General features: G+C 41.9%; 1 protein-coding gene across 3 annotated transcripts in view; it reads right to left on the bottom strand.

The window, feature by feature from the left end:
• LOC133049146 (ATP-binding cassette sub-family C member 4-like) overlaps nt 1-16,577 on the bottom strand; it is a 150,071-nt gene that overhangs the window by 77,839 nt on the left and 55,655 nt on the right. For 2 of the 3 annotated variants that reach the window (XM_061133054.1, XM_061133053.1), the window contains exons 12-18: nt 15,706-15,800; nt 15,398-15,484; nt 6,259-6,355; nt 3,524-3,736; nt 2,033-2,173; nt 1,230-1,267; nt 753-847 (exon numbers count right to left, since the gene is read on the bottom strand). In XM_061133054.1, coding sequence (XP_060989037.1) covers nt 753-847; nt 1,230-1,267; nt 2,033-2,173; nt 3,524-3,736; nt 6,259-6,355; nt 15,398-15,484; nt 15,706-15,800 — 766 coding nt within the window. The remainder of the gene's footprint in view (nt 1-752; nt 848-1,229; nt 1,268-2,032; nt 2,174-3,523; nt 3,737-6,258; nt 6,356-15,397; nt 15,485-15,705; nt 15,801-16,577) is intronic. The other variant, XM_061133055.1, reaches the window with a different exon arrangement.

Consider the following 16,577-nt stretch of genomic DNA (forward strand, 5'->3'; position numbering starts at 1 on the left):
CAGACACTGGATTCCCCCTACTTGGTTTCCCTCTTAAGCAATTTGTGAAGCTCAAGAGATGAGCAGTATGGTGAAGGGGAGCTTTGCATACCTGAGAAGAAATAATGCTTTTATCTGGGGGCCCGTGCTGCCAGAGGATTTCGCCCAAGTTCAGTAAAAGCCAAGGTTTATTTAGACAGAATTGAAACAATCTAAATCACAAAGTGAGGATCCGTTTCTAATTCCCTTGCCCATCCATATAGCAATATGTGTGTGCCTAGTTGCTCAGTTGTGCCCAACTCTTGTAACCCCACAGACTGTAGCCTGCCAGGCTCCTCTGTCAATAGGATTTTCCAGGCAAGGATACTAGAGTGGGTTGCCATTTCCTGCTCCAGGGGATCTTCCCAACCCAGGAATCAAACCCAGGTCTCCTGCATTGCAGGCAGTCTCTTTACCAACCGAGCTATGAGGGGATAAGATTTAGCTAAAGCACCTACTAGAATACACAATAGCTACATTATTTCCAGTGGCTGATTTTCTCAATATGCAATCCTGGTGTAACTTCCAAAATCTAGTACTGAACAAATTAAGAGACTTCATTCAATCTCTTTCTTCTAGTAGATTTAAAAAATAATTATTCTAATTAATTCAAGGAGAAACTGCAACTCAGACTCTTAACCCACTAAGATCTTACTGAATAACTCCTGGAAGCCCTAGCTGCTCACACAGGCTCATTGTAAGCACTTCAGATAGAGTGGATTATTCAACTTTACCTGAATAAGTTCCTAAGTACCAGTCAGGATCAGGCATCACAATCATGTTTCCTTGTCCAAAGACCATGGCATATATGGTACTCCTTTCATTTGCCCTATGGAATGGGAAAGAAAAAAATAGTATGTTATGGATAGAATTTAGACAAACACAAAAAATTGTCAACATGGGAGATGTGTTTCTGGCTAAAATATTCCCAGCTCATAATGCCCTGTGTCCATCTACCTTATAAAGATTCAATTTCAATCATGACTTCTGTTTCTCAAAATTGTCTGTGAGGAAGCTCCTGAGGGTCAGACATGGGGAGAGACCATGGGAGGGTCACATGCCCCCAGCAGGAACTTTAGTTTTTCTTCAGGGAAACAACGTGAGGGTCAGAGGAGGAGACTGAACAAACCCCACCTCCCCATCCCAACTGTGGAAAAGTGAGGCTTCCTGTAGATTTCACAGCACTTTGGGTGAGACCAGGAATCACTCACCAGTCTGCAAGCCACCAATCCTGCAGGGCGTAGGTGACCTGGAGCAGGAAACAACAGTCACTCACACAGACATTACTAAACCCTCACACCCTGCTCACTAGGATGGGGGATGGAAAGACTCCAGAACACAGAGACGGTCCTTCTGGTTCAGGTCTGTGCCAAGCCCCACATCCCAGATGACCACAGGTCAGGGAAGGGCATGCTATATTTTAAAACCTTTAAAAGATATCCTCTTTTCCCTAGAAGACTTTGCTCTCCACATATAATGTATTTCAATGCAAATCCAAGTGGACAGCAAAATGCAACAGTACAAATGTTGGGATTCTTTCAAGGAAAAAAGCTTGACAGGTACAGCAATGATTGGTTTTCAGTGTCAGTTTGGTGAGGTCAGTCTCCAGTGATTCAACCAAATACCCAACACCCACCTAGATGTTGCTGTGAAGCGTGTTGTGGATGTGGTTCACATCCATCATTAGAACTTCAGTAGAGGAGATTACTCTAAACACTGTGGTGGCCTCATACAGTCAGATGAAGGCTTTAAGAGCAAAACTCAATGCTTCCTATTCCTGGAGGAGGAAGAAATTCTGCCTCAAGACAGCAGAGTCAACTCCTGCCTAAGGTTCCATGCTGCAGGCCTGTCTTTCTGATTTCAGATTCACCTAGCAAGATCCCACAACATCATGAGCCAAGTCTTGGAAACATATCTCTTAATATACATATTAAAAATAATTAAATAAACATGTTATGAATAGCACATAAGTATCAAGCTGAAAGCACAAACCAAAATAAATGATGTTATTTACCTGAGCTGCAACGTTTATTAGAATAAGGAAAACGATGATGAACCAGTGAGCACCGGCTCTGAAGCAATTTTTGTAGATCTTAAAACCAACCATTCCTATCGAACAGCTCTCCAGTGATGGTATAGCCTGTATATTCTCAGTCTGGGAGGGGAAAATGGCAATGAGAGATAAAATTTTAAATAATGAACCCCCAAATTTCAAAAGTTCAACAATGCCATCCATTGCAAAGCTGTAGGGAAACGGATTCATCTCATACAGTTGCAGGAGTACAAGATGGCACATCTCCTACAGAGAAGGGTGTGGGAATATCTAGTGAAACCATGTGTGCATTGACCCTCTGATCTAGCCATCCTATTCCTAAGAATCTATTAGAAACAAAGAAACATCCTTCGCATTAAGTTATTCATTGTTGAAGGGCTTTGCTTAAAGTTGATCATGACTCTCAGCACATGTGCAATATACCTGATTCAAGTATAAGTGCAGAAGCTTGTTCCAAAATAATACACAAAATTATATGGAGCTAATGTATACTTCTAGATTATTTGTGTCACTCAAGAATGGAAAACGTACCTGGGCCTCAAAATATTAACCTAATACAGTAAACTGAGTTCACATAAAGAATTGGAGTAATGTGAGTTTGGATCTTAGGGTACAAGCATATGATCAGAATTTATTTGGTTCCTAAATTTCAGAGAGTGATTCCTGAGTGTAGGGATGTGAGGAAGACTAATCTGAACACTTATCAGAATCATCCAGGCTCCTAGGTCTGGATAGTGAGGATTTGGATATAGAGGAATACCTGTGTATGTTTTTAAGGAAGATCTAGTGTGCTTCTGTCTGGAGGACTTAAGATGCATTATAGAGTCATAGGAGCCTAGGATGTCCTCAGCTCTGTCCTGATCACTGAAGATTGAAGGTGGATAAGATATGGTTCTCGGTCTTGAAGGATGAGAAAGGAAGATGGGAACTAACTCCAAAGTGTCTGCTGAGTGATGGGTCCTTTGCACAGGCTACCTCTGGCCTATCACAATCCATCTGATGATGGAGCAAAATACTACTATTACTCACCTGCAGGGCCAGAACATTCCTACGTATAGGAAAAGTAGCTGAGTCAGTGTGGTCACAGAAGGACTCACTCTAAGGGGGTCTTCACATTAAACCTCCGAATGTATAAGGGAAGCTGGAGGCCACCAGAGTGAGTAGGATATAACTACTGCAAATTGAAGAGTTTTCATATCATTATGAGCCACATACGCTCAGGAAGTCATAGCAGTGCACCCGCTACTGATCGCCATAAGATCCTCCATCCTACACCCAAGGAAGAACCCCAAGCAGGGAGCAATTTAATTCTACCAAGTCCATGGAATAAGACCTTGGAAACTTAGGATCTACTTTGGGACAAACAAAGATGTCACGAGAGAAGCAGACTGAGGGCCCACGAGGCCACCAAGAGCAGACAGACCAGGGCATGTTGCAGGATGAGAAACTCACATCTTTGTCTTCTGGAGCCGCATCTTCCAAAGAGGGGCTGGAAGACTGTAATGACGGAACTGAAGACTCAGAGGAGGACCACTTCCTCAGAGTGGGAGTTCCTGGACCTGGAGGTAGTTCAGCCTTCTCATTCTCCGTTTTCAAAAGGATGTCTTCGAAATCTATCCCAGGTTTTGGAAATTCAGCATAAATTCCCTTTTGCGCCATTCTGCCCTAAAATAAAGAATTTGAGAGGAATGCATTTGCATTTGAAAATATTAATGTACTCTAAATACTAATCAAGAAAACTTAACTGGGCTTAAATTACAATTTTCCTAAGAAAATGATCCTTAGTAATGGAATTCTGGCTGACAATTCTAGTTCAGTTCAACTCAACACAGAACTGAGCATTCTGTCTCTGACAAAACTTGTGTTAGGTTTTGGGGAATATGAAAGAAATGTGTGCTTGTGTGTTAAAATGTAGGCCATTAATATAGTTACCCTGGGCACATACAGAAGTAAGAAGCATGGAGGTTGGTGTGAGGATCAGCAAAGTCTCTATAGACAACATGGGAATTGAGAAAAGCCTGTGTGAGAAACAGAATTTAAAAAAAAAAACAGTCAACTGGTAAGGATATTCCAGGAAAGAAACTTAAAACTAACCCAGAGGTGGACACAAGGATATCTCCATAGGTAAGGGTCATTCATCAAACATTCACTGACCACTGTCACTGTCATAATATCATGTATCCAGCTGGAATAGGATGTATAGGAACCAGCTCTGGACAGAGAACCCATGAGCTGTGTCTTCATGGTCTTTACAACTATCCCACATACTCAGGAAGTTCCAAACTGAAAATTCAATATTCTACCTTATAAAATAGCTCATAAGCAAGGAGGCCATGAGACTGGTGGCTCTAATGTCTTGGAAGCCCATGCCAGTAAACCAAAACCTAAACCACAATCAATGCACTCAGATCCAAGAAAAATTAAGAACAACCAATCATAAGAGGCCAACCCAGCTTCCCTAAATTAGGCAACTACCAAAGCTACAGCCAATCTAATGTTCTTTGAACATGTGTGACACATTGCAGTTTCCCTCTCTTACAAAGTTATAGAAAATAATGTGCAATGTTTTCACTATTTTCTGACTCCATGAATCAAAACTTGGCTGATTCACTTAGAGGCAAACAAAATATTAGGCAAAATCCCAGGATGAAAAACTAACCAAAGGAGGACATGTCTGGCTGAGGCAGGTCAGGTGGAAAGAAGGTGGACCAGCATCCTCGCTGGTAACCCTATCATTCCACACCCTGAGGTGGTCCCCTGGGAGAAACCCAATGAAGCCTTTGGGCAACATTTGATACTGCAGAGTTAGTTATTCATGATGCACTGTGTCTTGTTCTACTTGGGAGGCAAAAGTCATGCATCTTTTTAAAATGAGATTAACACTTTCCATTTTGTATCTGTAAGATGCAAAAGGAAATGACTAGTGTTATAAAGATAGCAATTTCACTCAGCAGCCAAGGACTAACAATTCCAAAGGGGTTAGGGCATAGTCATCCGCTCTCTGCTGTTAGAAAGGGACTAGACAAACAGGAAGGATAGACCCCGACTCATCCAGGACTGCCCACCAGTGGACAAATCATTCTGATAGTACTAAATGTGGGGATGGTGTCATCAAAAGAAGCAATCAGAGAATACCAAAACATCTAGGGATGGGCTAATACTATCAATGTTGGGGTTTTACATACTACTATCACTCCCTCTGTACATGGAATTAACTGCTTTCAAGCTTGAGAAATCTGAAACTCCTATTGCTGGAGGAGTGGAAAAGAGTTAAGACACGGAACTGCTTCTAGAGAAGTAGAGGTGCTGTATTTTAATAATCTAATTTGGAGCAGAAATTAATCTCATAAGTGAGAAATCTGACTAAGGCCTATTGGAACAGACATGGGTTAACAAAGGAGGTGCTGAGGTACAGAGGCAAACCAGCCAAGGACTGAAGCATCAAACAACCACTAGGTCTGAAAACTGCTAATCTTCAGCCCACCCTCAATTATGTCAGGTGCAGTGGATTGCATGGTGTCCCCCTAAAAAGGTATGATAAAGCCCTAAAGATGACACCTGTGAACATGACATTATTTAATGGAAACAGGGTCTCTGTAGATGTAATGAAGTTAAGATGAGGTAACACTGGAGCAGGGCAACCCTAAATCCAATGTGCCTGACATCCTTATGAGAAGAGAGGAGATCAGCAACTGGCAACATCAGCAGAGTGGGCATCTCTGATCCAGGTGCTCGGCTACCCAACCTCGCTTCTGGTGCTAATGGAAGATGCCCTTCAGGCAAATTATGCATGGCATCACATGGGTACAAACAGGTCTTAGTACCTCTAATTTTCAAATACTAATATACTTTGACTTAATTTGTGGAAGGGGAAATAAATGTTCTAAATAAAATAGCATCATTATCTTTAAAAAAGTTTCACTAGAAGTGATAATTCAGTGATTCTACAGTAGCACTTTAATATACTTTAGGCTTTATGTGGCTTAGAGTGTAGTAGTGACACTTCCATAGGTCTTTTGATTCATCCTCAAAGATATGAATATCACCAGCGCTCAGAAGAAGGGGATATAAAAGTGAGGGAGAAGAGGCGTTTACCACATATTCAAGGAGAGTGATCTGCTTGGAGGATCTGGCCTTCAATACATCTGAGTGTGAGCAAGCTTCACAGACTTCTAGAAATTACTTACATCTTTCAGTATCAGAATCTGAGTTGCATTTTCTAGGTACTGCAACTGATGTGTCACTAGAATTGTGATCTTCTTGCTCAAGGTTTGGCAAATACACCTACAAATGTAAAAGGTACAGTATGAAAAAACACATTAATCGGGGTGCTCGCAACTGAAAAGTCATAATTTGAAAACATGAGACAAAGACAAGACAGCCCTCAAAGATCTATAAATACCAAATAAAACAAATTAAACACAAATATTTAAGTTGATGCAAAACTAACTTCAGTTTTTGCATTGCTGAAATTTGTCCTTTGATATCAGAATACATTCTAAATGAATATAGTTATGTTAAACATCATTTTAATGCATATTTCTCACTTTATGTTTCTTTGCTAATGACTTATTACTTGCTGTTTATCTTATACTTTTTTAAACTATGGAAATGATGTTAGACAAAAAGCAAATCTAAGCAAGTTTCTTATTTGAGTTCAAAATGGGTTGCAAAGCAGTGGAGACAACTCACAATATCAACAACCCATTTGACCTAGGAACTGCTAAAGAACGTACAGCACAGTAGTGGTTCAAGAAGTCTTGCAAAGGAGATGAGAACCTTGAAGATTAGGAGCATAGAGGCTGGCCACAGAAGTTGACAACCACCAACTGAAAGCAGTCATCAAAGCTAACCCTCTTACTACTACACAAGAAGTTAGGGAAGAACTCAGCATCGACCATTCCACAGTTGTTTGGCATTTCAAGCAAACTGGGAAAGATGAAAAAGCTCAAGAAGTGGGTACCTCATGAGCTGATCAAAAATCAAGAATATTGTTCTGAAGTGTCATCTTCTCTTATTCTATGCAATAGCAATGAACCATTTCTCAGTCAAATGGGGGCGTGCGACAAAATGTGGATTGTATACAGCTGGTGATGACCAGCTCAGTGGTTGAACTAAGAGCTCCAAAGCACTTCCTAAAGCCAAACTTGCATCAAAAAAATTGTGATCACTGTTTGGTGGCCTGCTGCCTGTCTGATATACTACAGTTTTCTGAATCCTAGTGAAACCATTATATCTGAGAAATATGCACAGTAAATTGATGAGATGCACTGAAAACTGCAATGTCTGCAGTACTGATCAACAGAAAGGGCCCAAGTCTTCTCCATGACAATGCTCAACTGCGAATCACATTACCAATACTTCACAATTGAACAAATTGGTCTATGAAGTTTTGCTTCATCTGCCATATGCAGACAACCCCTCACCAACTGATTACCACTTCTTCAAGCATCTTGACAACTTTTTGCAGGGAAAGTGCTTTCACAACTGGTAGGAGGCAGACAATGTTTTCCAAGAGTTCACCAAATCCTAAAGCACAGATTTTTATGCTACAAGAATAAACAAACATATTTCTCATTGGCAAAAATGTGTTGAGTGTTTTTGTTGTTGTTGCTGTTCAGGTGTTCAGTTGTGACTGACTCTTTGTGGCCCTGTGGACTGAAGCATGCCAGGCTTCCCTGTCTTTCACCATCTCCCGGAGCTTGCTCAAATGCATGTCCACTGAGTTGGTGATGCCATCCAACCATCTCGTCCTCTGTCGTCCACTTCTCCTCTTCCCTTCAATCTTTTCCAGCATCAGGATCTTTTCTAATGAGTCATCTCTTCATATCAAGTGGTCAAAGAACTGGAGCATCAGCTTCAGCGTCAGTCCTTCCAATGAATATTCAGGACTCATTTCCTTTAGGATGGACTGGTTGGATCTCCTTGCAGTCCAAGTGACTCTCGAGAGTCTTCTCCAACACCACAGTTCAAAAGCATCAATTCTTTTGCACTCAACTTTCTTTATGGTCTAACTTTCACATCCATACATGACTACTGGCAAAATCATAGCTTTGACTATATTTGCCTTTATTGGCAAAGTGATATCACTGGTTTTTAATATGCTGTCTAGGTTCATCATAGCTTTTCTTTCAGGTAGAAAATGTCTTTTACTTGCATGGCTGCAGTCATCATCCACAGTGATTTTGAAGCCCAAGAAAATAAAGTCTGTCACTGTTTCCACTGTTTCACCATCTATTTACCATGAAGTGATGGGGCCACAGGTCATGATCTTAGGTTTTCGAATGTTGAGTTTTAAGACAATTTTTTCCTCTTTCCTCTCTCACCTTCATCAAGTGGCTCTTTAGTTCCTCTTCACTTTCTGCCATTAGGATGGTGTCATCTGCATATCTGAGGTTGTTGATATTTCTCCTGGAAATCTTGATTCTAGCTTTTGCTTCATCCAGCCTGGCATTTCACATGATGTACACTGCATATAAGTTAAATAAGCAGGGGACAATATACAGCCTTGATGTACTCTTTTCCCAATTTTGAACCTGTCTACTGTTCCATGTCGTATTTTAACTGTTGCTTCCTGACCTGCATGCAGGTTTCTCAGGAGGTAGATCAGGTGGTCTGGTATTCCCATCTCCTTCAGAATTTTCCACAGTTAGTTGTGATTCACACAGTCAAAGGCTTTGGTGTAGTCAATGAAGCAGAAGTAGATGGTTTTCTGGATTTCTCTTGCTATTTTTGTGATCCAACAGATGTTGGCAATTTGATCTCTGTTTCCTCTGCCTTTTCTAAATCCAGCTTGAATATCTGGAAGTTCTCGGTTCATGTACTGTGGAAGTCTAGCTTGGAGAAATTTGAGCATTACGTTGGTACTGTGTGAAATAAGTACAATTGTGTGATAGTTTGAACATTCCTTGGCATTGTCCTTCTTTGAGATTGGAATGAAAACTGATGTTTTCCAGTCCTGTGGCCACTACTGAGTTTTCCAAATTTGCTGGCATATTGAGTGCAGTACTTTAACAGCATCATCTTTTAGGATTTGAAATAACTCAACTGTAATTCCATCACCTCCACTACCTTTGTTTGCAGTGATGCTTCCTAAGGTGCATTTGACTTCACACTCCAGGATGTCTGGCTCTAGATGAGTGATTACACCACCATGGCTATCTGGGTCATTAAGATATTTTTGGCAAAGTTCTTCTGTGTATTCTTGCCACCTCTTCTTAATATATTCTGCTTCTTTTAGGTCCGCACCATTTCTGTCCTTTATTGTGCCCATCTTTGCATGAAATGTTCCTTTGGAATCTCTAATTTTCTTGAGGAGATCTCTAGTTTTTCCCATTCTATTGTTTTCCTCTATTTCTTTGCATTGATCGCTGAGGAAGGCTTTCTTATCTCTCCTGCTATTCTTTGGAACTCTGCATTCAGATTGGTGTATCTTTCCTTTTCTCCTTTGCCTTTCACTTCTCTTCTTTTCTCAGCTATTTGTAAGCCCTCCTCAGACAACCATTTTGCCTTTTTGCATTTCTTTTTCTTTGGGATGGTTTTGATCACCGCCTCCTGTACAATGCTACGATCCTTCGTCCATAGTTCTACAGGCACTCTATCATATCTAATTCATTGAATCTATTTGCCAATTCTACTGTATAATCATAAGGGATTTGATTTAGGTCACATCTGAATGGTCTAGTGGTTTTCCCTACTTTCTTCAATTTAAGTCTGAATTTTGCAATAAGGAGTTCATGATCTGAGCCACAGTCAGCTCCCAGCCTTGTTTTTGCTGACTGTATAGATCTTCTCCATTCTCGGCTGCAAAGATGTTGATTGTAATGGCCCTTAATTTTGATTAATTAAGATGTGTTTGAGCCTTGTCATAATGATTTCAAATTCGTGGTCTGAAACCAAAATTACATTTGCACCAATCTAATACAAGTCAATGATTCTCACAAGGTCCTGAAATTCATCAGCGGCAAACTTGAATCTTGCTCTGCTAAAAGATTCTAAAAAGTATTCCAGTGAAAGAGGCACCAATAGCTAAATTATTTTTTTCTTTCAAAAACTCAGCTTAACAATTATTTACATGTTTCATAATGGGAAACAATTAAGCAACACTGATATTCCAAATCTTGACTGAACTAAAACACTATCTTATTACTATGTGGGAATGAGAGAAAGATTCATGTCATATAAAATGTGTACATTTTTCTTAGATAGTTTTCAAGGTGATTATTTATGATAGATGACATATATTAACAACAAAAAAACTGACAGATTTTTGGTAACCTTTGCCAGAGTACACTTTCTAGACACTTCTTCCCAAGTAGTATCAGATAAAAAAAGAAATCTAACGTTGCCTCCATCAGTCTCTGTAATATCCCAGTCCCACACAGGAAGCAAGTATTTTTTTTCATTAGGACTGGACACCTTCCAAATATGAAAATGAAAGAATAGAATCCAAATCACAGCAGGAATCATCCAACAGCTCAGAAGACACACCAATACTCTATAGCCAAGACATGTGTATGAACAGGTTACCCGAGATGGCTGTTCTCTTGCTTTCTGTACATCTCCTGCTTGACCTGGTGCCTGCTTCACCTACACCTACTCACATGACTGACCTTTCTACATACTTGCCCCAGAGCCTAGCTAATGACTATTCTAGCTTTAGATAAGAACCCTCTACTATTCTTATTAAAGAGGCTGGAAGAGCATGACCCTCTGTTGGTTTCCATGGTAAGAGAAGAGCCAATCTGATGTCAATTCCCCTGTAACTAGTAATCTTCCCTCCCCGACTATGTCCCCACTAGGAGCACAGACTGCTGCTATGTCCTGCCCTGCTGCCCACCGCACACAGTGGGGTGCTGGTTACGTCCTTGCTTCAGACATGGAAACTCCCCCTAGTCATTAAACCATTTTTGTCTCTGCTGTTGACTCTGCACTCCTTCTTCAGTCTAGCTGGGCAAGCACAGGCCTAGCAGGCCAGCAGGGTGCAGCCCAACAATCCCCCTCACTTTCCTCACTTTCACTTGAAAGTGAAAGAGTTAGTCATTCAGTCATGACTGACTCTCTGTGACCTCATGGACTATAGCTTGCCAACTTCCTCTGTCCATGGAAGTTTCCAGGTAAGAATACTGGAGTGGGTTGCCATTTCCTACTTCAGGGGATTTAACCCAGGTCTCCTGCACTGCGGGCAGATTCTCTACCATCTAAGCCACCAGTGAAGCCCAACCTTGTTAATCCCTCAATCTGCTCCTCCATTTTAAATGCAGACCCCTAGGGACTCAGCCCCAGTCTCATTTCACAGGGTTTACAACTCCTTCAGGGAAGCAAGTGGCTAAGTCTGGGGCCCCAGTGACCATAGACGGGGTTCCACGCAGGTACTTTGGGAGCCTAAGCTCCTCACAGAGCAAATCTCAGGAACATGGACCAGAGTTCAGCCTGCTGAGTGAGTCACGTGGAGAGTCTGGAGGCAGCAGACTGCAGCTCAGTCCCTCTCACAAGCCTGACAATGACAAGTGACTAAACCTCAGTTTCTTCATCTCAGAACAAGGTCAGTGATGACTCATCCACATATTCTGAGAAATCAAACCACCAATTCACTCAGTAAATGTCAGCTCCCTTCTCCAGTCCTCCCTAACCACAAGTGGTCATGTGCTTTGGATTCAGGAAGAAAAGTCTCAAAAGGATACTTTGGGCTTTTTTTCTTTGTATTTTTTAAAAAATTTGTATTTTATATTAGAGTATAGTTGACTTACAATGTGTTAGCTTCAGGTGTACAGCAAAGTGATTCAGTTATACCTATACATGTATCTATTATTTTTCAAATACTTTCCCCATTTATGTTATTGTAGAGTACTGAGCAGTGTTCCCTGCTATAGAGAACATAGTAGGTCCTTGTTGAATATGTATTTTAAATATAATAGTGTGTACATGTCAATCCAAAATTCACAAGGGGACACTCTGGACATCGGATCTATGATCAGAAGCAAGAGACCGGGATGTTAACACATATACCTCATTACGTCCAAAAGAATTCATTATTTTCTTTTGACATGTCTGAGTTCAATATTTGTACCTAAGACCTCTGACTGAGTAAATCTCTCTTCAGACTTAGTACTAAAGCTTTTAAAAGTGAAATTGCTTCTCCTTAATATAAAAGTACCTGCCAACAATCCCTGAAAGTAGATTTTAATCAAACCTAGTGGGCTGCTCTGTCCAAGATAGTGTGCGTGCTTAGTCACTTCAGTCATATCAGACTTTGCAACTGCATGGGCTGTAGCCCACTAGACTCCTCTATCCATGGGATTCTCCAGGTAGGAATATTGGATGGATTGGCACACCCTTCTCCAGGCGATCTTACCGACCCTGACCAAGGGGTAGAACCTGAGTCTGATGGGTTCATTGTAGGCAGATTATTTAATGCTGAACTACCAGGAAGCCCATGTCCAAGAAAGACCAACTCAAAAGTTGTAAAATGGTTTCTTCCTAACATTCCGCCATGGTTGAAGTAATACAACTCATTACAATGAAGTTATCAGTTGATGGCCTTGAATTTTTCCCAAATAATGCTTTTTTATCCAAATCTCTAGGAAAATCCTCATGATGCCAGGAGGGTAGGGGTGGGGAATCCCTGTCACAGCATTAACACCTGTCACTGAACTCATGACAAGCCACAAGGCACTTTTCCATGGAAAATTCACCAAGTCATGATCAGGAGAGGGTGGGAAAGGGAGGTCAAGATTAGAGAACTGGAGGCCCTGCCACATGTCAGCTGCCTTGCTCTCTTGTGTTCTGAAAGAATCAATGCCACTTTGCACTTTTTTTTTATTGTGGTAAAATATAACATGGAGTTTACCATTTTTAGGTATATGGTTCAACAGTCTTAAGTACATCTACGTGGTTGTGTGGCTGTTACCATCATCCATCTGCAGAGCTCTTTCATCACCCCAACACTAAGCACAAGTTACAGACAGACTTTGGTGGAAGCCGAACCCACATAGTGGATGTGGAATCCCAGCTCTTTGTGTCCAGAGCTCAGAGTTCCTCATACATTTCCCTCTCACAACTGCTGACTCTGTTGAAGTCTCTTCACTTTGCCATTCTGGACCTGCTGTACGTCAATCATGTTGCCCCCAAATTAAACAGGTTAACATAACATGTTAGTCATCAGTAAGGTAGTCATTAATACCTTAGAATATAGTGACAGACTTTAAAGAAGTAATTAAGTTACCCTTAATTAGGTTGGGTCAGATGCACTCTGACCAGTGTCCTTAGAAAGAGGAAACTAAGACATAAGCACAGAGACTCGAGGACACAGGTGAACAGAGGAAAGACCATATGAGGATACAGCAAGGATTCCATCAGGAGCCAAGGACAGAGGTCTCAGAAGAAACTGAACCTGCCCACAACACCTTGAGCCTGAGCATCTAGCCTCAAGAACTGTGAGAAAATTAATTCCCATTGTTTAAACCCTCCCACACCCCATCTATGACAGCATGCTACAGATTAGGCATTTGTGTCCTTAATGTTCATTTGCTGAAATCTAATCCCCACTGTGAAGGTCCTGGAAATGGGACAGTTGGGAGGTGACCAGGTCATGAGGGTGGAGCCTGCATGAATGGGATTAGTGTCCTTATAAAAGGGACTACAAGGCTCCCTCACCCCTTCCCCACATGAGGACACAGGAATCATGCCCTCACCAGACGCTGAATCTGTCAGCAACCTGAATTTGGACTTTCCCAGCCTCTAGAATGGAGAGAAATAAACTGTTACTTCTAAGGTGCTTAGGCTCTGGTCTCCTGTGAGAGCAGCCTGTATGGACACAACCCCAGCAAACTAACACAGGACCTGAGAGTGAGAATTTCCAAACAGCTTCTCTCTGGCAAACAACTTACCTCCTCCGGGCAAGGACGTGCCTGCTGTTCTCCTCACAGCCCTGCTTCCTTCTCCCTCCACACCTGTGCTTCTACTCTTCCTTCAGCAAAAGAACCGGGTCCTCTTCTCAGCCTCCACACACCTGCCCAGCCTGCAGGCCCCCGGGGCACCGCCTGCCCAGCTCTGGGCACAGAGAGCTTTCCAACTTCAGTGAAAGCTTCCAGCTGACACTTCTGCTTTCATTCAGCATTTCTTATCCTGCATAAAAATCCTCTAAATCCTGACTCTGCTGACCTTTTCCCAGGCATCTCTCTTAACAAGCTCCATGTAAAGACATGTTCCTCAGAGTCAGGAATGAGAGCTGGGCATCCCTTATTCTGCCTAGTGGGGGTCCTTCCCCTCTCCTGGCTGACCGTCCTCCTTGTAAACTAAGAGGTTTTGTGTAGGGACATCTGTAAGGGCATCGATCTCAGTGCACACAGCAGGACATTAATAAGTGCAGCTGGAAGGCTTGTTGGCTTTAATGAGATGAACAACAGCAAGGGAACTAACCATGGGGAAGATGTTGAGGATGTTTTAGGAAAAAAACAAGCTCACAAAGCTTTCAAAAAGGCCAGTCTAGACTCCATAGGAGGCCTTAGTCAGTGTGGGTTAAGGACACATTTTACATAGAAAAGCATCAGAGTTGTTTTACATTAATCACTGTGTGGCCAACCAAGAGCCACTGACAAGTTCTAAATTCCAGAAACAGGAATGAGAGTTAAGACTTAAGCCAGATTATAGATACCTTTTTTAAATTCAAGTTGACCCTACACTGTGGATCTAAATATTAATTCTAGTAAGCATCCATGAAGCAACGTGAAATGATTGAAATCATATTAAGATGTGGAATAAATCATTCTCAAATTCTATTAAGATTTTATTAAGCCTAGACTTACTAAAGATTTTATTTCCAAACTGATAGAATAATAAGCATAAACCAACAAGGTCTTTCCATGGAAGCCCTATGTTAGTACCAAAAACTTTGCTTCTAATGTGCCTTTAACAAATAATAGAGGAAAAGAACCAGCAGTCAAGTACCAGGTTACCAAGTCCTACTCTCTGATTTAAAGAGTGTACATCATCTTTCTTCTTCCTGGGGTCTGGGTCCATCCACAGTGTCTGTTATCAACTGCCAGTCACAGGGCTAAATCTCCCATCTATCCCTCACTCCCTAAAGCACAGACCCCACTGTCCTCCATACACTAGAAGTACCTTCTATATGTTCCTGTCCTAACTTCATCATGATACAAGGTTTCTCTATGATGGATCTTCTGTGGAGGGAAGGGAAGGGAGAGAGGAACACCAGGGCAAAGTGAGCTGAGTCTCCTGAAGCACAAAGTCTTTCTTGAGCTCTCTTCCCTGATCTCTATGGGGTTCTTGGAAAGAAGAAATGACAGAAAACAGGAGCAAACTCACTGTTCAAACAAGTGTCTGCTGACTTCTGCATCCACCGCACTGAGCGGATCGTCTAGGAGGTAGATGTCTGCGTCCTGATACACGGCTCTAGAAAATGTAGAGAGACGTCAGGAGAAGACACTTCACACTCCCTGGGTCTCATCTCTGAATCATGGCGGTGTCCAACAGTTCCAGGTTCATTCCAGGAGCCCAGGGAAAGGACTAAGACCCTGCTTCACACAGGCCCACCTGGTGAGCGGGATCTGTGTGCTCATGTTCACAAGGAGCCTCAGAGGAGGAGGGGCAGGATGGCAACTTAAACCCTTTACCTTGCAAGGTTGATCCGGGCTTTCTGCCCTCCACTCAGTGTGGTTCCTCTGTCTCCTATCTCAGTTAGATCTCTATCCTCAAAAGACTGTAAATCCTATACGGAGATAGAAAAGGGGGAAAAGTAAAAGATTTAAAATGTATTCTACTACCATCTTAAACTCTTAGCATTAGTTCTTCATACAAGTATTTAATCAACATGCATGCATACTCAGTTGCTAAGTCATATATGACTCTTTTCTGCCCCATGGACTGTAGCCAGTCAGGCTCCTCTGTCCATGGGATTTTCTGGGCAAGAATACTGGAGAGAGTTGTCATTTCCTTCTCCAGGAGATCATCCCAACCCAGGGGCTGAATCTATGTCTCTTGTATCTCCAGCACTGGCAGGAGAATTCTTTATCACCGAATCACCTGGGAAGTCACAGCAGTGGGTATATATCATAGTGACTAAATTGTAACCATGAACATTAAACAAACCTCTGTTTTTTATTTGTTTTCATTCTGTCGTTTTCACAGCAGCTATGCATTGGAACATTTTAACAAATATTTATTGAGGACTTACTGTATGACAGGCATTGCTGTGGGCACAGTGAATTCAGTTTTGAGGAAACAAAGCTCATAGAGTTTCTTTCCATGATGGAAGATGGACAGTATGGAAAATTACCTGAGCACAAGTACTGAGGACAAGAAGGAAAGGGAAACCAGCTCAGGGGGATGAAGAATAAAGGAGGGAAGTGAGTCCACACTGGGGTCGGAGGGCTCTGCTCAGAGAGGGTGTGAGCAGACCTGTGGGGAGGAGCTCAGGCAGACCTGGAGAGGCTGCTCCACACAGACCTGTGAAAGTCTGTCCCTGCCTTTTCCTCACAGTGCAAAA

Source organism: Dama dama, chromosome 30 (genome assembly GCF_033118175.1).
Source record: "Dama dama isolate Ldn47 chromosome 30, ASM3311817v1, whole genome shotgun sequence".
Lineage (NCBI taxonomy): Eukaryota > Metazoa > Chordata > Mammalia > Artiodactyla > Cervidae > Dama > Dama dama.